Raw genomic sequence first — 25,000 nt, 5'->3', positions numbered from 1 at the left:
TAACCCGATTTTTACTCCAATGTTTACTACAACATGGAAGCATGTTTTCCGTAGATGAAATATGCTGATTCTTTACATTATTCATTACGTAATTCGTAACAAATAGACATAATTGATAGTTACACAATGCCTCCAGCTTGTGGCATAATTAATTTCCACATTGTTCGAATGATAGACATCTAATGTTTAATTGATTTCGTCGTTATAAAAGTCGTTTTTTTTTAGAATATTAAAATCACAGGATTTATTGCAGAAGTGGCGATAGAGCAGTTCACAATTTGAAATAAGACAGTACGAACTGTTGAAAATTTTTTAATAACTCTCACAGTTCATTCACTTCCATTGAAATTGTTCCATCCGATCATGCAACGCTCAGGAAAAGGAATTAAACGATATTTTACCAGAACAAAATGAAAATCCCAGCATTCTTCTTGGATTTGGACCAAGTCCCTCATCTCTCCCATAATGGAATTATAATAGGCCACACCCCCCCTTTTTTTTTTCATTTCCTTTCGAGGATTCAATTGTCCGACCGAGTTTCAAACGCTGGTCCACCATCCCGGATTTCGAACAGGCTGTGAGATGCACGCTCGCGTCGTTCCGGATCAGTCACAGTCTAAGATACGGGTTTGTTTTTTGACAGGCAGTCACGAAAACTGACATGGGTCTGACATAACCTCTTGGCGTAAAGAGACTGTGGTATTCGCGTTCTTTTTCTCTTCCGAACGTTCACAGTCTGACGGCCGGGGGGGTCATCAGTCATAGCGGCCAGACAGCATCTCTAATTATGAAACTAGCACTTGTTCTGCAGCCAACGCAATGGTGGTCGAGCATGGCAAGCTGAGGTTTTCTTGTTTGTGCGTCTCTCATCGCAGGAAACGTCAACAACTCTGTCGGTCGAAGGGACAGGGTGGGACCACAGAATAATCCAGATTTCTTCTTTCCGAATTTTGGTCTTCAACGAATTCAAATTCAAGAATTTAAATTAGCGACGGGAGAATATAATAATAATTAGAAAAACACGCAATAGCTACTTATACAACAAGAAGACTCCTAACTTCAAAAAAGAATTATTATTATTAATAGCCCTTCAAAAATTATTTTCAGTTCGAAATATCTCTGTGGCGAACCATGTATTTTTCAAAAATTGAGCGATGAATGAATTTAATTTTTAAGAGAAACTATCATTATTTTTTTCATCATCCCCTGAAGTATGTCTCTTATATTCACTAACATCCTGTATACACAAAGGTAATACAAATTGAGTCACAGTGAAAGCAAAATTACTTCAAGCCATCAATTTCATTCCAGAAAATTTTGGAACTAAAATAAGTTTGAAGCATAATAATAAAAATTTCTCAGTGTTATTAGTGATGATATAAAAACCAGGAATGTCGAAAAAATAGCACTTCATATAAATATGTAATAATATTTCAATGAAAGAATTATAATTCAGTATTACCAAAACCATCATTCAACATTTTTTGGAAGATGTGCGATATTCTGACACTCAACTGAGACAGTTTTGATATAGCTATTGAAAAAATTAATTTTTCATACAGTAAAGGTTGTAGAATCTGTAATATCGACTGAAGAAAACAAAATAAAACTTAAAACACGGTATATCCATGGTATTTCTGGTAGAACTCACAAATGAATGAACGAAATAATTGTGAGACGGCTCTGTACAGATAAAACATGTAATTACAACACTCAAGGGTCTGTTAAACTGAAAAACGTGAGAACGTGAAACTGTGCATCAATGTTTAAAAGAAAATTATCTGTAATATTATGTTACATTTTTTCTTACAACACATTGGCTCCACTAAGATCCCATAATGTATGAAGACTCTCAAAAGAAACAACTCAGGGGTCCACTATGGATAATTAATCAAGTTCATATGATATTTTTTATACGAAAAAACATTGATATTTCAAAAATACGGAATAACCGCTAATCCCATTACTCACTTATAGACATCTGATAAAAACAGTTTGAATTCGATTAATAATAATTAATCATACCTGATTGAAATTGAAATTAATAAGATGCAATTATTGTTATTATCCGGCTATAAATCAAACTATACCTTTGAGGTATTTATATCAACTCTTTTCCGATATTAATTGATTATTATTCTCTCACTCACTTTGCGGGTAATTCGATTTCTAGATACTTATTATCTGCGGAAAGTAGGCTTAGTTTTTTCGTTTGCTTATGTGGTTATCGAAGGAATTCCATGGGTAATTATAAGTTATGAAGCAGAGTTGTAATTTCTACGTCATCCTGTAAGTTTTTTCGACTGAAATTGGTTTTAAATTGGGATCAGATGGGGATATCAGGTAGTTTTTTACAAAGTTGTGATTATCTCGAAGGAACTTGTACTGCGAATAGTTTTTTATTCCAGTAAAGAATAAAATTGAAATGAACTAAAACAAATAAGTTTGATCGAAATGTGGTACATTATCCCACTATAGAACCAGATAACACCATTTTGAAAAACTGCGGAATTTTTTTTTTAATTTTGTCAGCTCATTTTGAATGTGCTAAATTGTGTCTTACAGATGATATTTTATGTGTACAAACGATGAAAGCATTATAAAATCCATCGAAAAATTAATAGATTTGGGAAAAAACAGTTTGCACAAATAACTTTGTAAAAGAATTTCGACCGACATTTTCCTTTTGCCTTTTCTAGCATTTCCCTATAGAAACTCTTCCAATTTAACAGAAGAATCAATTATTTTCAGATCAATGAATCCAATTTAAAAATATCTTGAATGAACACAAGACTGAAATCATTCATATTAGTATTATTATTTTCGATTTGGGCATTTCCAATCTTTATAGCCCCACTCAAAATACAGTGAAATTGTTATTGTTGTTTATATACCCTAAAAACCTAATTTTTGTTTTAATTATTCCTGAAAATCATGTAAATTTGCGATTGGCTTAAATGATTTTATTAAATCAATTGAAAACTAGGCAATTATTTGAAATTATTGATAATAAAGGGATTTCTTAACTTTATATGAAAAACCAAAAATATCTAAAAAGATTAATTTAATGTAAAGACTTGTAAAAACGGTCGCTTCATATTCGTATATCAATTTCGTATCTATAAATATCTTTCTCTATTGCAGTATCGTAATGAGTTTATTACAGTACTAAAACAAATGCTGTAATGAGTTCATTACAGTATTAGTTTCAGTTGCATTTTCGTTTTGTGGTTGTCTACAGTGACTTCAGATCCTATCGAATTTCAAGACATTTCAATTGTCAATATATTACAATTTGGGTAAAGTGAAATTATTTGCCACATTATTCGCAATTTCTCTTAATTCTGGTTGTGTTAAATCGATATCAGCAGACATAATTCACGAATTCGAAGCGTAATTATTAATTATTTCAAAATTGGAGACGTACGGTTCAAATTCAAATTCCATAATCTGTCAATTTTTGTAACAGTCACACCAACTGCCAAGATAGAATACTAAAGTCACTAGGATGTATATAACCTGAATTTTGAATTGAATATCGACAATATTTCATTAAATTCGACTGAAATAGGTGAAATATCGTCTAATACTCGTTGCAGACAGCAATTCCTACACTCGTGAGTTCGAATTTCGCATTAATATATATTTATCCACAAAAACCACATATTTACAAAGCTAATGAATATGTCATTAATACAAAATAATATATTCACTAGCATTTAGGCGTAAGATATTCATCAATAGAATAGTAGCAACTTGTAAGCAAAAAATTCGTGTTGAAAAAAGAATATAGCTATACTATTAAATTTGATGCCTTCATTGTTAATGGCCTTTTTCTTAGAGTTTTCAGAAAATATTTTAATTTTGAATTCGGATTTGAGATTCTACCCAAAACATGTTGGTTATTCGGAAAAATCTCAGATATTCTATCAGCTGCGAACGGAAACAAATACCTTCCATAAAAAAAAAATAATCTGAGCAACAAAATCCGGTTCCTGCCTTGGTCCCCGATGGCAAATTAAAAGACGATAAAATAAACAATTCTGGTCTCATTAGGACCACATAACCTAATAATAATTACGGCATGAAAAGGGCCAAATAATTTACTGCACTATCAAATCTCGCCGCCTAACAATTTATCACCCAGAATGCTTATTTAATGGCTCCGAACGCTGGCGGAAAGACACGAACCGAGGGCCGTCGGAGGCACATTCTCGGTGAGGAGTCCTCATAAATTGTTGGTTCAACAAGTAGCCTATATACCGTGGCGGTTATATTGTTATTACCGTGCTTATGGTTGCCAGCAGATGTAAATTCCTTCTCTATTAGTTTAATCGTATCTATATATCCTCGGCACTTCGCAGATCGTCGAAAGGATCCGGATACTACTAGGGAAATACGGATTTTCCGGGTTTTCCCGAGGAATTTTCACGTGCAGGTGTTTTGCATTTTTTCACGTCGTTTGATGCTTCGTTATCAGTTCACTCGGTTTGTCAAAGAATGAATATACGATTAATTTTCAGGAAAATTAATTTTCCGATTTTCCATTCATAACCGGGATGAGAAAACAATTATGTAAGGGAGAAAGTTTTTCTTGTACCAACTGAATGAATCATTCATGCAATCGCCACAAAAATCTTATTTTTTCTCCGATTGACAGCAAATATTGATTTTGCAGACACATATCAATCAGCAAAGTATTACTCTTCCTGCCAAGGCAGCAAAGTGGTTATACTCAATGCGAATAAAACAGTCGACATTTTCTAACAATCAATATTTTTTGCCACCTTCCTTATTTATGGAGGAGTGAGTACTTCTAAGTTCTATCACTGACCATAATATGAATATATCCGATATTTTCAGAACTGTCAGATATTTCATAAGTTGTCAAACTATAATTATCATGGACATATACATTTCCATAGCAACCAACCATTCCAACAATTGCGATTTCTATCAAATTTCGTTTTAATTAATTGTAATAATTTGCAAACACAATATCCTACATGTATCATTAGAAAAAATCGTAGAAAAAATTATATGTTCAACTTGGCAGCAAAGTAGATTGACTGCCTTGGCTGAATTCCTAGCCTCGCTACGCTCGGTTATGAACTATCAGCCGCGGTTGTCAATCTACTACTTTTCTGCCTAGTAAAACAAATAACTATTATCTGATAGTACTCGATTTTCGGAAATTCATAATACGTTGATTATAGGTTATTCAAAAATACAAAAATAGCGAGACCATAGGTAGTATGTTTACCGAAAATTCTGACAATTCCAGAAACCAGAGAATCTATTACCAACATGGCCAAACCCAGATCTGTACTACATGTTATCTTACGTGACGACAGTTACGATGTTATGACAGGTAATTTTCAAAAGTTATGAAACCTTGACAATTGACGACAAGTTGCAGAGCAGAATACAGGTTAACAAACATTATTCAGGCTCCCGATCTTAGAAAGGGGTCCACAATTATTGTGTATTCGAAAGAAAACGCAGACGCAGAAATTGTTTATTTCTTTCATCAAAATCAGTGCTCATTTGAGAAATTCGAGAGAAATTTAAGAAAAATTCATGGACGACATAATTACGTTAATAATTCACAGTGTTGCCATTATAACAATATCAAATTGGGGTAGTACTATTGGAAAATCTGACAGTAGACTTCAGGATCAATAATTTTTCAAATGTTATTGATATTTGACAACCGATGTCAAATTGCCGAATATAAGATCGTCAAATTGATAGATAATATTATTGGCTTTTGATTAAAGAAAGGAATAAGATCAAAATTAGTCCACAAAGGTTGTTCTGTATCAGAAAAAAATTGAAAACTATAATTCATGAAATTCTCAGACATTCAAAAAATACTAAATATTATAGGAATTCAATTCGTATGATCGCATATTGCTCATATTTTCGAAATCAACTAAAACGAAAGATAAATTTCAAGAATGATTTCTGACATTCATGAATTACATTTTGATGTTAAAATATTAACGCCATACCTTTTTGGAATTGAGATTACCATATTTTCAAGAGTTGTTAGATTTTATTCAAATCTTAACTTAATTGTGCAATATACACCACAAAACAAAAAAATCATTGAAGATTGCACGAGCCTTCACTAAACCAAAAACCAAAACTCAACTGAATGCAAACCTCAAACCAAGAAACCCTCTCAAAATTAAGTCATAAAAATACAGGTGAACTAGAAGGACATTATACCTGTCTGCACCCTTACAGGAGAATAATAAATAGACAATATTACAACACGGTCATTTGTTAGAATGAGGAAAGATCCTCTCCACTCTTGACGCCAAGATAATCAATTAAAATAGTGCAAATGACATTGAATCCTTCAATTTTACTCAAGGACGAAACTAATGAAATTAAAATCAGCTGTTTACAACTGGCGCGCCAGTTGTACACTCGCATTTTTAAATACTGTCCCATTATTTTCATAGAATGCAGTAAATTCGTAGATATAAAGTATCCACACAAGAGTAGACATCAATTTAAAAAAACGACCGTGTATAAAATTCGTAAATTTAAAGTTCCCCATACACGAGCAGACATCAACGTGAAAAATAACAAGCGTGTATTCACACTTTAGGTGAAGCCCGGCTCCCGGCAGTGGTAAAAACGGAAACAAAGGACATTGTTCTATGCTCGCACCACTGCAACCTCGCTGTCGTTCGGAATTGAGATATCCCCGCTGACAGGGTAGCAGGTATTATGTAAAACTGTAACAGTAGACAAAAACCGGCCATAAATCTTAATATTTCCTTGACAATAATCGCTATAAATCGTGAAACTTGGGCAATTTTAAAGGTAGGACGTCATTGTTCAAAGCCTCGTCGGACGGCAGGACCCCAAAAGACGATTCACCGTGAACCCTCCACTAAAAGGTCTGCTGGCTTTCTAGATTTCGCAATTCTGTTGTGGGATGAAAGGTTGGAGGAATGCCATTGAAATTGTGTATTTGCGGAAGTTATGGGACGAAAATTTCGTACGATTTCTCAGGTTTAAGGGATTTCTGATTACAAGCCGCCTTGATTTCAATTCTTTTAGGGAGAATAACCCAAGGAATGTGTAAAACTATGAATATGAACATTCCAATTCATCAAACGAATATACATATTCATTATTCATTAATAACGTATTCAAAAATATTAAACAATCTTAATACCTTGCATAATATGTCGGCTAGAACGAAAAACACACTAAGTACCATTTATAAATCAAAAGTTAACCATCTGCGGTAAGGAAAAATCTATCAATGCTTCAGAAAAAATATTATTCGCACAAAATGTCTTGTCAATCAATTCAAGGTCAACAATAGCATCAAATTAATATGTTTAACAATGAAGAATAACAATTCAAATTGACCATAGATTACTGAATTTTAGTGATAAACAAGTTCAAATTGATTCGGCAATGCTAATAAATTAACATTGCACAATGTGGAAAACTCCAAGAAAAAGATCTACTCAACAGAGTAAACAAGTTGAAATAGTTCCATGGTATGTGAACCAGCAACAGAAGAAGGTAAAAACCATGAGATAAGATATCTTGTCAAGAGATATTTTGTTCAAAACGTATATCAGTTTACTCCGAAAAAACCATAGAAGAATGAGTAGAAAATAAGACAAGAGGCGTAAAGAAGAATTCCAGCTCTCTAGAGAACATTAGCATCTAGTAAGAATAGTTCTGCTTTCTGGAATACTCCAGAAAGTATAAAAAAAAAGATATGGAGGTGAAGTTTTTGTGTGTGTTATGGAAGAGATGACTTCTTCAAAATCTAAAAGTATCCAAAGTGAAACCATAACTGAAATCACAAACCTCAGATGCAAGATTATGTCATCAGTATTTTGAAACGTGCATGGTACATTGCTCATTGACTGACTTGACGAAGGTAGAAAAACGTCTTCAAATGAAAGGAAAAAAAGACCAAGACAACGCTCCTTATCACAAATTGATTCGAACCATGGTCAAATTGAAGGAACTACGCTTATATCTGCTTAACACCAAGCAGATCTGGTCCCCCATAATAACTGCATTTTTGCAGTCTTCAAAAGAATGCTCCAGGCGAAAAATTTAGTCTCCAACGAAGTGATTGCCAAAATTGAAGCCTATTTCGAAAGCAAAGAGGAATCTTTTTACAGTAAAGGTATTGGAAAGTTAAAGGCGAGTTGAAGAACATGTATCACTGTGATCATGTAAACGAATAAAGACGAGTTTCCAAGAAAAATGTTTGTTATGAACAAAATGCAGATGTAGACTTACCGAATTGGCTTCTCATCCAAGGATACAGGGGACTCGGTAGGCTAGAAGCCGTGTTGTTGGCCGGTTGCTGACCCTGAGGCTGAGGTATCGCAGCTTGCTGATGAGCCGCCTGGGGATGCATATTCGCATTCTGCTGCGCTCCGTACAACATGTGTTGCTGCTGGTGATGGGGCTGTTGGTGATGCTGCGGATGCTGCTCCTGCATGTGGTGACCCATGTGGTGGTTGCCCATCTGCTGCGACGTATCCAGTGGCGGACTGCCCGTTGGTCCTAATACACAGTTTGGACTTACAGATGCCGCTTGGAGCTTACAGCTCGCGTAAACTACAGGTGTTTGGTGTCCATTGGGCGCACCGTTGCCCATGTGCATATTACTCGGACTATCGGGCCTGTACCCTTGCGCACCGTCCATTTGTTGGGGTTGGGCACCATAGTACCCTGCGTTCCTCACATCTATCCTGTCATAGGGAGGGAACCTAGGGTACGGCATCCCTTGCGGTGGCTGGCCGGCGGCAGGGGGGCCTCCATAGTGGTGCGGGGGGATGCCCTGCCGCAGACCCACCACCGAAGGGTCGCCACACGCGTTCGGATCCGTCTGAACCGCTCCACCTCCCTGAGGCACTTGCACTGCCGCACCGTAGTGTTGGTGCTGGTGTGGATGTTCTGCCGATACGCCACCATTTCGCATATCCGGCATGTAGTTGTTCGCGAAATAAGAACTCATCTTTCCTAAACTTCCTCTAGATTAAACCTAAAACTCGGGATCACAGCAACTGTCGCACTTTGTTTGTTTGAAAAAAACCGCACCAGATCACAATAACGGCACTCTATCTTCGTAGATGCACATCATTTTAAACACGGAATTCACAATACTAATATCCACTGATATCCTATGCTGAGGGACCAATTCCAGGCTACAATCTGTACCAACATACAACGCAGATACCCTGAAACGAAAAAGAAACATATCAATTCACATTCTGGTGTTAAACGACGTTTTTGCAGAGTGAAGCTAGGAGCTATCATATTTATTATTGCGATACAGTGTCAAGACGAGGTCTGAATGGCAAATGAGTTGGCGTTTAAGTGAACTTTTGGGCCCTGAATGAGTGACACATGTACTTTTAGACAGTTCGTCATTTGTCGTCATTTCAGATGCACGGTTCATATACACACGTGGTCTCTTAGCGCAACACTTGTATCTAGTTATCCAGGATCCGAGAAACTTTGCTCAAATTGAAGGACCGGAAAGGAAGTGGAAGACTGCAATGTTTCGGATACTAATGAGATGGCAGTTTGAAAAATTGCAGATCGTTTAGAATGTCAATATTAGGTTCAGATCTTTCTGTGGGGTCCTGATTGTTTACCCTCACAACTAAAGTTAGGGATTTTCAGTTAATATTTGGAACCTTGGTGATATGGAAGTTTTAAGGAAGATTGAATGTATTGCTCTGTCAAAAAAGTATCAGAAATTTATCAATAAAACACAAAATATTACGAGGTTTTGGTCAGATATCGTGCTGTACAAAAAATCAACATATGAGATTTCTTTACGACTCGGTACTTTATAATGGTTCTCTTATATCGTTTACAAAAAAAATCACTTTTTTCTACAATCATACGAATACTCAGTCGATTAACTAAATAATGTGGTCAAAAAATCCTTCCTAAATGTCTCTCAGTGTTCAGAAATGAGTAGTGATTTCAATTAATCAATTCAACAATTTCAGTACATTGTTGAAGCGTTCAATTTTCCATTATCAAGTGGCATGGCATAACCTACTGAATATAAACGACATATGAAATATCAAAAGAAAAGGCACAGTGTTGGCTTTAGAGCAATTTTTAAATCTATAACTCCTATTGGTAAACCCTATCCATTGTTCGATAAAAATGCATTTGTAATCACATATTTCATTGAATTCGTGACGGTTACATGATCATCATAAAAAAAAATACGTGAGCTGTGAAAATTTCTGAGGTGCCTCTAATACCAAAACTAATATGTTCGTATTGTGATCCGGCTAGAAGGACCAAATGATGAAAATCCTCGTTTTGTACAAAATACCGCTCTATCTTTGTTCGTACCTAAACGATTACACACATAAATACGTTGCCGACATAAAACCCATCATACAAGCCAACGTTGCTTCTTGTTCTGTTGCTCGAGCTTCAGGCTGAAATGTACACGAAAAAAAAGGTACAAAACGAACGAAATCGGGTCGAAATCTCATTTGCACATTCACTAACCGTGTATTCTCTCTCCTCTCATCTTTCTCTGTCGCTTCAGTGGCGCGTAGGTACTTCAGTTGTTGAGGGACCAGAATATTTTAATGGGATTTTCGTATCGTCAGTTTTACAACGTTACATCGGCTTTGAATCAAGAAAAAATTTCGTTTTTTGTGATTGTAGGTCAGAATCGAAATGTTGGAATTTACCTAATAGGAAAGAGAGCAGGTTGACATCGATCTATGGAAATTTATCTTCAAGTCAACTAATTGAAAACATAATCCATGATCAATTTTACATAATATTTATTTTCAAATAAAACCTCAAACTTATATTGAATTCCGATGCATGCGACCTCTGAAGTTCTAATACCAAAATGTCATCCCCTTTCGAATGCAGAAAAACGTTGAGGACCAATTTGAATCTTATTTCGTTCTATCAGCACCTCAGAGTAATAAACATAGAAAGAAGGAGCATATGTTATTTTCAGTAAGCAAATTTTGTCCCCAACACGAACTATCAAACTTGACATGAAGCGCGCGGAAATTAAAACATATCAGTGATACGATATTTCTTTCAATTCGCGAGTTTCTCCACAAATAACGCACTTCTTATGTCCCATAGTTAATCAACGTTTCATTTCAACTCAGAATATATTGAGATGAATACCTACATATATCAGAAATTCAGAAAACAAATTTCAAGCGCGCAAATGACGTGAAACAACCGATGACACTAGGAAAGCAAAAGTTGCCAAACCTTGGATTTCAGCAGGTAGATAGAAAAAATTAATATTCTGCTTATTATTGAATCGAGAATTAGGAAAAATATCGGATTCCAAATATTCAAATTTGCATATTTACTCGGGAATTACTCAAATAAATATATTTCATTCAATATAATATACATTCATAACGATATAGTAAAATTGTGGATTTAAAAATATATCACAATCCGACAACGTAATCTAACCATGTTGAGGACATATTGTAAAAATTGCGTAAACTCCCTCTATCTATGTTTATCACTCTATGATCGGCACCTAACGTAATATCTGTTGAACTGACGTCAAGCTATCTTCTTCAAAGTTGACACCTCTCAATTTGGTTTTTGTAATTGTCAATATATCCCAAAACCGTCGTTTTTCACTATAGATTTCCAATTTTTTCAATTTGTGCTGTAATGAGGTCGTTAAAGCACTGTTTTTAGTACTGTTATGAACTCATTACGATACTGAAATAGAGAAAATATAATCGCACTGTGCTCTTGATATTTGAAAAAATAAAAGATTTCCTAATGTATCTAGCTTGTTAGAAATGTTAGTATTGTTATAGAAATGCTTCTTCCTAACAATAAAAACGTTATTTAAACATCTAACCGCCTATTTGACATAATTTCCCCCATTAAATCACATCAAAAACCTTAAAACCCCATAGAGATCGAAAATTTCCCGATTCCCGCCCAATTCGACAACTCCTCATGGTCCTTCGATCCGGATCACCTCAACAGAACAAACACCCCCCACCCCCAACAGATGCGCCGCTGCCCTCCCAACCTCCCCTCTCGCCCGTCGTCGCCCCGCCGCCCTGCCCATAAATCAGCGACATTAAAAAACAAAGGCCGCGAGTACATCAAAACATGTCTGCGGTAAAAAATGCCTGCTTCGCAAAAAGCGTAGCATCTCCCGAGCAACGGCGTCACGTCGGCTGGTCGCGGTTCTAACGAATTGCATGTGTGCGGAACATCTCAACTTGACAAATCGGACGTCGGAGACGGCCGACCAGAGCCACCCGCCCACGGGGGTGGCGCGGAGCCGAGGCAATTAGTTTTCCTATTAGAGTGCGCTCTCGGTGTGCCCGGTTGGACTTTCCTGGAATCTAGGGAAAAATGGGTAGATTTTTTTCGACGCTGAGAGGTAGAAGCGGGTTTGGGAGGGACGGAGATGGACTTTCTTGAAATGTACGGTTGTGATTCGGAGAAATGTTGGATTCTTTAGGTTGTATCGTTGTGTTTCGGTCGTTGGCGAGTCGGAATGTCCGGTTAAAAAACGTCGATGTTACGCGAATTTCTTGGAATTTGGGGAATTTCGATTAGAGTTGACGGGATGTAGGAAAAATTCGATTTTTTAAGTAGGGTGCTCTCTGAATGATGAAGTGGAAATCAGGAAATGAAATTGAGAAGAAATATCTTAAAAAATTTGCTATTGCTATTTAACAATACAAAGAAAATGTAATACATCAAACCTATTATCACTTGATTAGAAAAAAAAACGTGTGTTATTTGCATTTTCGTTTGATGCTTGTTGTTGGGAGTTTGAACGAATTCTCTTTATGTATAGTATGGTTTCCAGAAAAGTAGGGTATTCAAAACAATAAAGAATTACACCTTACACCTAACAGATTGTTATAGTAAGAATGCAAAGAAGCAAAGTACATATTCTTTGAAATGAAATATCTACTATTAAATAATAATGAGATCATATATTGAGCAAACGGTTGAATCAATAATAAAAACAGACGTTTTCGTAAATGCCATTCAATTGTTTACCCTTCCGATTGACAACACTTACGTATTGGATGGAGTTGAGTTTTGGTGGCTTCTTTGAATTTTTTATTGCTGTTTTTTATATGTATTCGCGATTTGGAAATATCAATTTTTTATGTGTTCAATAAATAATTGGACAGAATTTGAAATATTTATCAAAAAGCATATTTTTTGTTAGGACAGAAGGATCAACTTTTTTTTTATTTTGAAGACCCAGCACATAATGAAACGTAAACGAAAGAAATTGTGGGTGAATATTAAATATTGTATTATCTAACATTACTGATAGGTAGTGTTCTTCAAAATATTGTTGGGAATATTGAATTAAAAAAAAACTAAAACGGAGAAGGTGAGAAGAAGGTATTTTCGTTCACATGGCCACCAATGTTCCCAGATTTGAATCCACCAGTCAATTTTTTGAATTGTACATTTTTCTACATTTTATGGAAGAAAGAAGTTAGTTATTGTACATTTTCTCTAGAAATCACATGGTCTGTTTGGAAAATGAAATTTTCACGGGAACTGATTAGAAATCATAGTCTGTTTGGAACAAGTCACCAGTGCTAACTAGCGTCATAATTGATATTTATGATTTCTATTACAGTTGACAATTTCCAACATAAATTCGAATATTACGTTCCAGAATTCCCATTCGTCCGGTAGAATTTTCATAATTCGGTATAATGAATAGGATGGATAGAGCAGCGTTGGGGCGTTTGCGTACAATTCTACCGTATTAAATTGAATTTATCAATTCGTATTTTGTCCGGATATTTATGCGGTATGCGGTTGATTATAGGACATTTTATGGCGCCAACGAGTGAGTGAATTGTGGGTCATTTTTCAGTCGACGCTTTCAACGCTTTTCAGGATTTCGCGGTCATATTATTTATTACTATTTTTCAGTTCGTTCGATTCTATGTTAGTTCGGTTAATTGTTTTCGATTATGACGTTTTATATAGTTGAAAAGGGAATCAAATATTCATTTCACATAACAGTATCGTTTTTTTAATGATCTCTATTTTACAATGAATTTTGACGTATCTTTGCATTTCCAAGCAATTCAATGATTATTATTTATATTCATATAATATTGTAATATGAGACTATATATTCGCATTTGTTCAATTACTGAATTTTAAGGGAAGAAATAATCACAAAAATAAAAAAAAAACATCAAAATGTTGATCATGAATCGATTTGATTAATTCTAAATCTGAAAATTTGACAAAAAGTTTTCATAAGATACGTATTTTATATTTAGTATTTCAGATCCAATTTCAAAAAGTGCCTTGTATCTAATACCTTGAACAGTCATATTCAAAGAATTCTGTATTTGATTATTTCATCTTGTAAATATTTTCCAGCGATTCCTCACTTTTGGAAATATTCAAGATTACGGGTGTTTTTTTTCGAGGTATATAACTTTGAGTTGGTATTGCTGTTCAAGATGGCGACCTATTCAACAACTGTCAAGTGATTTATTCTCAGTTTGGTTTGGCAATTCATCCTGAATAGACTCACGCCTGAACAACGCTTGCAAATAGTGCAATTTTATTTCGAAAATAATGGTTCTGTGCGGAATACGTATCGCGCACTACGTCCATTTTATTTTGTTTAGCGATGAAGCTAATCCTCGAGTGTATGTCGAAACACCGTTACATCCAGAAAAACTGACTGTTTGGTGCGCTTTATGGGCTGGTGGAATCATTGGTCCGTACTTCTTCAAAAACGATGATGGCCAAAACGTTACAGTCAATGGTGATCGGTATAGATTACTAACTTTTTCATTCATGAATTAAACAATCATAATGACCAGGAGCTGTAGTTCCAACAAGACGGCGCAACATGTCACACATCTCGTGCCACAATCGATTTATTGAAAGACACGTTTGGTGACCGCCTAATTTCACGTTTTGGACACGGGAAATTGGCCTCCAACAGCTTGTGATTTAACACCGCAAGACTACTTTCCGTGGGGCTATGTAAAGTCATTGGTCTATGCGCGGATAAGCCACAAACCCTTGACCATTTGGAAGACAACATTCGCCGTGTTATTGCCGATATACGGCCACAAATGTTGGAAAAAGTCATCGAAAATTGGACGTCCAGATTGGACTACATCCGAGCAAGGCGTGGCGGTCATATACCAGAAATCATATTTGAAATGTAATGCCACAAGATTATCTTGCGGATAAATAAAATTCATGTCAATCGAATAATCCATCGTTGTTTTATTGCAATTTAAAGTTCTATAGCTCTAAAAAAACACCCTTTATCAGGGGAGATATTAGAAAGCTAGCAGAACCATTTAAATTTATTTTTGGCCATTATTTCAGGATAATTTATTATCTTATTGGAACATTTTTTCCTCTCGAATTGTCGGAGAAATCGCGGCTTCTGCTAGCTCAACGTTAAGATAGCAAAACCTAAAAGCTTAATCATGTAATCAAACAGTGCTTGGAGGTTTCTCAATATTAAGAAACTGTATTTTTTCATATTTTTTATTTTGTTATTATTTATAGTGATTTACTTTTGGTTCCCATTTTAAAACAGTTGATATTTTTGGTTCTTTTATACATTATAGTTAAAGAATAAAAGTGCTTTTTGCAAGGTTCCTTCTTATTTCATCATTTTTGTATTGATGTGACACTACACAATGCTAAATAACAAGTAGCTTGATAGAATTCAAGTACTTGATAAATAAATAAAGACTTGAGATTGAAAAAGTACTACTTGACTTGAGCTTGACTAGATTTCAAGTCAAGTCAAGCCAAGCAGCTTGAAAATCAAGTCAAGTCGTGAATCCCTAATTTTGGAAGCAAAAATAATTGACAAATCCTCTAACCTAACAAACAAATTGTTATTAATACAATATCATCCAATAAATTAATCAGGATTGTATCGATACCTACTCAGATTTAATCGGGCGTTTAATCGATGAATTAGCCAAAGCAGTTTCCTCCGTATACTTGTAAACTGTTAATACATACGTCAAAATAGCGTCCATATATCAGTCAGTAAAAGAGATAAACATAAGCGAGATATTAAATTTCACATTATCTCGGATCTAGCAATTACTAATGAAATATTACGGCAGTTGATGCTAATGAAAGACACATTTCAATAATAAACGCATTCATAATAAGTGATTCAAGATGATAATCTTATTCATCAATCTTTCTTCGCAATTTTTTTTCGCGTTTAGTTCTATCGGATTGAGTTGAAATTTATTCGTCACTTGCATAGAGAATATGTATAGTGTTTAATAGATGCGGATTGAAAAAAAAATCAGTAAAATATTGTTTTCCATATATAATTTTCAATTATGTACATGAATTTTCAATTACCTGATTATACATTATGATTCGGGAATAGTATAGTTTTAAGGTATAATGTGACGATAATGAATAATTGGTATTTCAGTTTTTAACGCAGAATGTTAGAATTGAGAAAACATTTCTACCAAAGATTGTAACGAAAGAAAAACTACTTCTCTGAAACTACTAATTTAAACAATATAACAGGCCAATTGAAAAGTCCCCGGTCTACCATAGTAAAACACATTTTTTTGGGCAAATTCGATGTTATTATTCAACATATAGTTGCCTTCGGGGGCGATACAGCGATTATAGCGATCTTCCAACTTTTCGATACCTTTTTTGTAGTACGATTTGTCTTTCGCTTCAGAATAGGCTTCAGTTTCGGCGATTACTTCTTCACTGGCGCTAAATTTCTTTCCAGCAAGCATTCTTTTGAGGTCTGAGAACAGAAAAAGTCACTGGGGGCCAGATCTGGCGGATACAGTGGATGCAGAAGCAATTCTAAGCCCAATTCATGCAATTTTGCCGTTGTTTTCATTGATTTGTGACACGGCGCATTGTCTTGATGAAACAGTACCTTTTTTTCTTCAAATGGGGCCGTATTTTGACGATTTCATCATTTTAACGATCCAATAACGCTATATAATAATTGCTGTTGATGGTCTGGCACTTTTGGAGGTAATCAATGAATATTATAGCTTGGGCATCCTAGAATACTGATGACATAACCTTGCCAGCTGACTGTTGTGTTTTTTCTCGCGTTTTTCCACTCAGCTGAATGTCGATTGGACTCCAGAGTGAAATGATGGAGCCATGTTTCATCCATTGTCACATATCGACGCAAAAATTTATGTTTATAGCACTCAAACAGCTTCAAACACTGCTCAGAATCATTAACACGTTGTTGCTTGTGATCGATTGTGAGCTCGCGCGGCACCCATTTTGCACACAGCTTTCTCATGTACAAATATTCGTGAATGATATGATGTACACGTTCAGATGATATCTTCACAATGTCTGCTATCTGGATCAACTTCACTTTAGGGTCATTCAAAATTATTTTCTGAACTTTTTTGATTTTTTCGACGATGACAGCCTCTTCTGGGCGTCCTCTGCGTCCGCCGTCTTCGGTGCTCATTTCACCACGTTGAAACTTAGCATACCAGTCAGTGGTGGTTGATTTTCCTGGTGCAAACCCCGAAAACTCTTCGTCGAGCCAAGATTTTGGTTCAACTGTATTTTTTCTCTTCAAAAAGCAATATTTCATCAGCACACGAAATTCTTTTTTTTTCCATCTTTTTTCAGATAACAAAAGTAGCTACACTCACAACGCAATATCTCACAAACTAATGGCCGGACTGCTGTCAAATTTTGACACGTATCGTTTGACGGTTGGTACTAACTAAAAATCATATGGATTTAATACTAGCATCGCCATCTGTGCATCCGGCCGGGGACTTTTCAATTGTCCTAATATCTATGCGAATTTCTGGATACACATTTTAATCAATGCTTTTCAAATCCCGATCGAATTTCAGAAAGATTCAAATTATAGTTTCCGAAAGTCAAAACTAAAAAAAAATTTACCCCTACTATTGAAACTTTGTTCGGTGAAACTAAGATATAAAATAAAAGAAAATGGGTCGAAGCTCATCTGTCCAGCATCCCTAAATTGGCAGAGAGCTTAACGAGTTTTGCATGTAAATAGTAGTGGTTGCTCTACGGGGTATAACTTTTAATTTAATCAAAGAACTTGACACTCTAGGGTGTTTTTGGACGGAATTGTTATGCGTCAGTGAAGGGGGTAGAACCGGTCGCGGAGAGGAGTCAAGGGGATGACGGGAAGGACTTAATGCACGAGGTGCAAAATGTCCCGGTTTCGGCGGTTTGGGACAGCCTCCCTGGACCAATTTATATCAGCAACCCTTCAGGATCCTGATTTCATTATACCGGATCCGAAGTCGGAGAGTAGACGGCTATGACAACTGAAATATGGGTATGCATAATGGACTAGGACATTTTGAGGGACGACAATGGAAGGAGAATGGTGAACTAATGATTGTTTTCACAAAAAACGTCCGAGTTTTTTTTCTCCAGTTGATACGATGTGTTTGACAAATTCAATACATGTGTGAGAAGGAATGAGAACTGAATGAATACAAGTCTTAACAAATTTCGCGAGTTGTTCGACCAGAAAGGAACACACAAAGAAACATTGCAACGTGTTTCGTAATTTGGTATGGTTGAGTGGAGATATACAAGATGAAAATAATGTTTGTTGTTGAATATCCAGTTACACAATTTCCTAATAAAATTCACATAGAAAACACTCGAAATCTATTTTAATTCAGAAAGGTTGATTTCGAGATTCATTCAGTTATCAATATTACATAATGAAGCTCTTACTCCATATAAAATAAGGATAAGATATCAGTAAAAAAAATAAAGCTATAATAATTAATAATTCATCTGAGAAAGCAGAATAAGAGCCGTCAAAGTGATAAAATCAAAGGAACAAAAGAAACTTCAAGAAAATCCTTATGATTGAATTTTATGTAACTGAACCTGAATTTAGTTTCTGATTTATGAAAATCTATCGAGATTGATGTGGCAGAAATAAGGAAGTTAGGTGCCAACGAAAATTTTGTTGCCAAATTATGTCAAATTGAAATTCCACAAGATCAAATGAGTTTTGAAAGAGAATATTTTCTTAATCAATATCAGACTTAGATACAACTAATATTTCTCTTTCAAATGAAGATTGTACAAAATGATAACTGAGTAATAGGGTTCATTCTTTCAAACAAACAATAGTACAGCATCAAGTTATCTCAATAACGCGAGAAATTATGGGTACAACTCAAAATTTTTCATTCTTATTCAATTTGATCACGGTTTAAAAAAATAATTCATAAAATTTACAGAAATGATACAGAACGATTTTTCTGAATTTTAAAAATACATTCGTAATGTCCGAATATTTCACTGAAGAAATAATGTGGGAAGTGCTGTTCACTGAAAAAATCAATATTTTGAAGTGAACACCACAGGGGTTTCAAACGGCAACCATCCTACCATCTCTTGGTCGACTTCATAAGCTGACGAGAGGGTCGACTGGTCGATAACATAGTAATTTATATATTTAAAGTCCGACTAGGGGATATAAAGTAGGTTCCTTCGTCACTGGAACAGGGGTTCCAAGTTATGACGATAGAGAACCTCTGAATAGGTAGTTTTTTTTTTCGATTTTTTTTACTGCCAATTAAAAGTTTCTAAACTGAATCATATCGAACCTCATAAATTTCCTAAACGTAATTAGGACATGTAGGACTATGACAAATGATTAATTTAATACAGTATGTCGAAAGTTGTCAGCATTCAGGCTAATATTATCAATAGCAATAAATTTATGTTCACTAATTTGAAGTAGAGCAATTTTCGGGGAGTGTCAAAGAGCTCAATGTTCCAATGATATAAAATTCTATATACGGAATATTTTGAATGACGAATGATTTCAAGTAAGACATAGAGATTTTTTGTGGTCATAAATTATGTGTGATAGAATGGTTTAACTTTGACAACAGAGACCTGTAACTTAAATAGTTGACTTTACAATGCCCCCTGGTGGTGTAGTATGTGTACTGCAAGTAGATGTTTTCTTCGTTTTAGGAGTTGATTCTCGGTATTTTCAATTATTGTTTTGTCTAAACTGATACACATATGCTGGCGCGTCTCTTTTTTTTAATCTTTTTATAACAATGTCCATAATTTTCAACTTTTCAGACGGTTAGGGCCAAGTGCACCATTCAAAGAATAAACATTGTTCAAATCAATTTTTAGTATTAACCGATATTCATAATTTGTACCGTGCAGCGTTTGCCAATAAACGGTATTTAGCAACGTATTTTCACATCCTTTTATGGTCATATACGTTTTGAGTTGCGCAAATTCCTGTTTAAGACTAATCGGGGAGACAAACGTCCGAATTTGCCTGTTTAGTGTAAAACATGAATATACCACATAAAACATCATTTGAAAGATGGTGCAAAAGAAATGAGAAAGTAAACAACGTTTGAACTTTTAATCAATGTTCAGGACTAACCGATGACGAATCAGTCATCATATCAAATTCAGTCCGTTCATAAACTATCGAGTGGAAAGACCTATAAAATTCGAATTTTCTGTTGGTTTTCATAGAAACGGCGCCTAATAAAACAATAAAAAAATGAGAGATTTTTGTCACAAATTGAACGGACCATTCAAACATTATTTTTAGTTTTAAATATCTCAGTGGCGTGCCATTATTTCCTGTCGCTCTAATTAACCCTGTATAATGGTTACTGAACAACATTCGACAAAAACATCGAATAAAGCTCCAAAATTCCCAAATAAAATCCTCTATTCCACTCCCACTATCTGTTCTCTCCTCTATGGACTTTTCAATGGCCGCATCGCGATAATAAATCGATCGATGCCTGCTCCGGCCGACTAGCCGGTCGCGTTGATGAATTGTTTTCATCATGTGCGATTACTCTGCCCGATTTCAATTGCCTTTTCAATGGTCCTTGGATATAGAGCCATAAATCAAGCGTTACTATCGGGCAGACAGATAGTCAGAATGGAGTGTCCGCTTAATATCTGATAATACAAATACGCATGCAGATCTGGTATTCCGAGCTGTTAATGCCGGATCTATGCATTCTACACCGTGATTACGCTATTCTGTGATCATCTTGGTAAGGGCTGTTCTTCTTCTTATCGTTGAGATCTGTGGATTATGCATCAGGATAGGAGATTGTTGTTTCTGTGGTTTACGGTTCAATTAGGCTGAAACTGGGGTTTTTAAAAACTGTAGAAAAGTAAAGGGTGTTTTTTTTAGAGCTATAGAACTTTAAATTGCAATAAAACAACGATGGATTATTCGATTGACATGAATTTTATTTATCCGCAAGATAATCTCGTGGCATTACATTTTAAATATGATTTCTGGCATATGACCGCCATGGCTGGCTCGGATGTAGTCCAATCTGGACGTCCAATTTTCGATGACTTTTTCCAACATTTGTGGCCGTATATCGGCAATAACACGGCGAATGTTGTCTTCCAAATGGTCAAGGGTTTGTGGCTTATCCGCATAGACCAATGACTTTACATAGCCCCACAGAAAGAAGTCTAGCGGTGTTAAATCACAAGATCTTGGAGGCCAATTAACAGGTCCAAAACGTGAAATTAGGCGGTCACCAAACGTTTCTTTCAATAAATCGATTGTGGCACAAGCTGTGTGACATGTTGAGCCGTCTTGTTGGAACCACAGCTCCTGGACATCATGGTTGTTCAATTCAAGAATGAAAAAGTTAGTAATCATGGCTCTATACCGATCACCATTGACTGTAACATTCTGGCCAACATCGTTTTTGAAGAAGTACGGACCAATGATTCCACTAGCCCATAAAGAGCACCAAACAGTCAGTTTTTCTGGATGTAAGGGTGTTTCGACATACACTTGAGGATTAGCTTCACTCCAAATGCGGCAGTTTTGTTTATTGACGTAGCCATTCAACCAGAAGTGCGCTTCATCGCTAAACAAAATAAAATTGACGTAGTGCGCGATACGTATTTCGCACAGAACCATTATTTTCGAAATAAAATTGCACTATTTGCAAGCGTTGTTCAGGCGTGAGTCTATTCATGATGAATTGCCAAACCAAACTGAGAATAAATCACTTGACAGCTCTTAAATCTTGAACAGTAATGCCAACTTGAAGTTATATAGGTACCTCGAAAAAAACATCCGTTAGATGAGAGGAAATAGAAGGAATTTTGTAATAATAATGCAAATGTCACTCGTTGTCACAAATGTCAAGAACAAGCTGACATTTATAATGAAGCATTATATGCTTCAACAAAAATCAATGATCTTTGATAAATTCCACAAATATTTTATTTTTCCTATTCAAACTCAACATGATTTTCTGGACCGGAAGTAAGGATATCAACTACTTTACAGAAGTAGTGGTGCCATCTAGTTAACCATCCGAAGCTTTGATATACAAAACAAAATTTCATTCCTTTGAATTATTTTAGCTATAATTGTTTGATAACTTTATGTATTGCTTTTTTTTCCACCCTTGACCCACAAAATTTTGCCGAATTCAGTTGATTTTTTTCATTAGATAAAATCTTATTGTTCACCAAAACTTATTGCTCACAATAAAAAAGACGAAAATGAAATATTCTATGTCACTGAATATTATCTTGGTTTTATTTATAACTGCCTGTCAAAGCTCACAGATTCGGTGAATAAGTCATAAAAAAAACTCTGACACATGAATTTACATAATTTTAAAGAGTATCCCCTAATTATTTCGGAGCAAGTCCCACAGAAGTCGATTAAAACTAACATGAACATAAATTACGAATAACCTCAAAAAAACACCAACTCGTTCTGAGCTCAGCACAATCTAGATAACAACCAGAAAAGGGACACCGAAATGAGAAGAACGGCGTTCAAACCACAGAGTTATTTTCTTCATCAAGCGCTGAATTTGGACCTGACCCTAATAGTTACGTAGCTGTCACATTCGTTTCAACATTTCCACTATCTCTTTGACGAAAGCAGCCTACTCCGTTGGTTAGTCCTGGTTAATAAAATTAATCTCGCAGCCAAATCTAGCCTCATAAATTTGCCGGGGTCATTCGGTATGTCAACGGTGACAAACTGTCACGATAAAACCATAACAAACCATAGTTATTTAATTTCCAAGAAACCCAACCACAGACGCGCATGCACTACATAGGTCGTTGGGTTGATAAGGTCAATAGGGTCGTTTTTTCACCGCTACAAGCGGTGAAAATACTGCTTTTACTTCTTGGAACGCATTCTTCGGAAGATTATCTTGAGGAGCAGGCGTTTGACCAGTCCATAAGGTCGTAAAGGCGGCCAAGTTATGGTTTTTTGTAGTGACGATGAGGAAAAGAACTAGTATTCACCTTTTCGGGGAAACTAGACAGATGAGATCAAAGTATGCCTGGCTTGACGAAGAAACCATTATTTTTTCGAAGAAACACACTCGCCTACTTGATATCTCAACATATCATCAAAAATTCTAGAAAACTGTAATAACCAAAAAAGATATAAAAAAAATAACAATTACCCATGTAGAATCAAATAGAAATTGATCAAAGTTCTTCTTACGAAACTCACTCTCAGTATGTTCGGTATTAATTAATTCAGAATAAAGCAACAGCTGGTCCCCTCTAGGTGCGAAGTGATAAACTATTTAGTTCCGTTTAAGTCTCGTGAGTTTGGGGTCAAGAAACCTCACTGATAACCAATAGATGGCAGTGGCATGCCTATTTCTAAAGCTCGTTATTTATGGCGACTAGCAAGAAGGGCAGGAGCAGGACTGTAACGTCTGAAATTGACGATTGGAATTCATGAAGTGAATTGATTTGTAACGGTTTTTAATTTATAATAATTCATTTCATTGTTCTTGCTTTGGGACAGGTTTTAATTCTGTTGACAATTGCAATATTGTTTCTTTTATTATTTAGAGTATCATATGTGGAAATGTTCTACATAATTGCATTAAACCTATATTAATTTCAATTTTCGAACATAGAAAAATGATGACCAAAAAAAAATTGAAGGATGATTGAAAGGCATCTACATATGAAACAAATTAGTTCTGATTAAAATAGGAGGGTGAAGAATATCATTTTGATATTATAATATTTATTTATCTCTTCGACTAAATATATGAATTTTTTTGATAATGTTTGTACGTAAATGTCCGACATTTTTAGGTCCAATTATGCTAGATACTCGTAAGTTAGGTTAGATCCGCCCAATTATTACTATCTTGAATTTTGTTTTCTCAATAATACTAAACAATTGACTCAATTGAAGTTAGTTCTGAAATAACGATATGAAAGCTAATGAGAAGTTTCAAAATATAATTTTTTTGTTTGATATCTCATTAGTTATTCGACATTCTTTCTTTTGAAATTTTGTGTTAATATAAAAGTCATAAAAAATTTATTATCTGAAATATTTATCTTCTGTAAAAATCTTTCATCACATGGAAACATTAAATTTTTCTGAAAATTATCTTGTGTGTCCAAACAATAAATAAATATTTCCACTTTTTGTTTAATATATTGGAGTTCACTTTGATAAGTAACATAAAGCTTGGTAAAAATTTTACCACGTTTTCTGAAAAACTTATAATTCACGTATTTATCGACTTACACAGCAGTGAATTTTATCAACTATAATTGTTAGTGCTTCTCTGCATATTTAAATTTCTATTTTTCAATAAATTCAGGTAGACTTGAAATAAAAATGAATGTGAGATAAAATTGACATTCAGTTTCAAATTAATCATATGAAATTAAATTATAACTTCCAAATTGAATATTTTCCATTGACTACACTAACGATGCGAAAAAAATTTCCCCCACTTCATTCAGTCGGCATAAATCAAAAGTTGGATTCGACAATTCCCATTTACAAAATTAATTATTCAAAACACTCAACGTACTACGGTTAATTATTGAAATTCTAAAACACACCCCTAACATATACACGACTTGAAATTCATAGCCC

The 25,000-nt window shown here is 35.1% G+C and overlaps 1 protein-coding gene across 7 annotated transcripts in view; it reads right to left on the bottom strand.

Moving 5' to 3' along the window:
• The window catches only part of LOC123674946 (homeotic protein antennapedia), a 315,971-nt gene that overhangs the window by 9,722 nt on the left and 281,249 nt on the right, over positions 1-25,000 (bottom strand). For all 7 annotated transcript variants that reach the window (XM_045610162.1, XM_045610147.1, XM_045610139.1 and 4 more), the window contains one exon: positions 8,296-9,242. In XM_045610162.1, coding sequence (XP_045466118.1) covers positions 8,296-9,019 — 724 coding nt within the window. In that variant the 5' untranslated portion in view covers positions 9,020-9,242. The remainder of the gene's footprint in view (positions 1-8,295; positions 9,243-25,000) is intronic.

Source organism: Harmonia axyridis, chromosome 1 (assembly GCF_914767665.1).
Source record: "Harmonia axyridis chromosome 1, icHarAxyr1.1, whole genome shotgun sequence".
NCBI lineage: Eukaryota > Metazoa > Arthropoda > Insecta > Coleoptera > Coccinellidae > Harmonia > Harmonia axyridis.
Note: the sequence above shows the minus strand (reverse complement) of the source record. Positions and strands in the feature narration are given on the sequence as shown.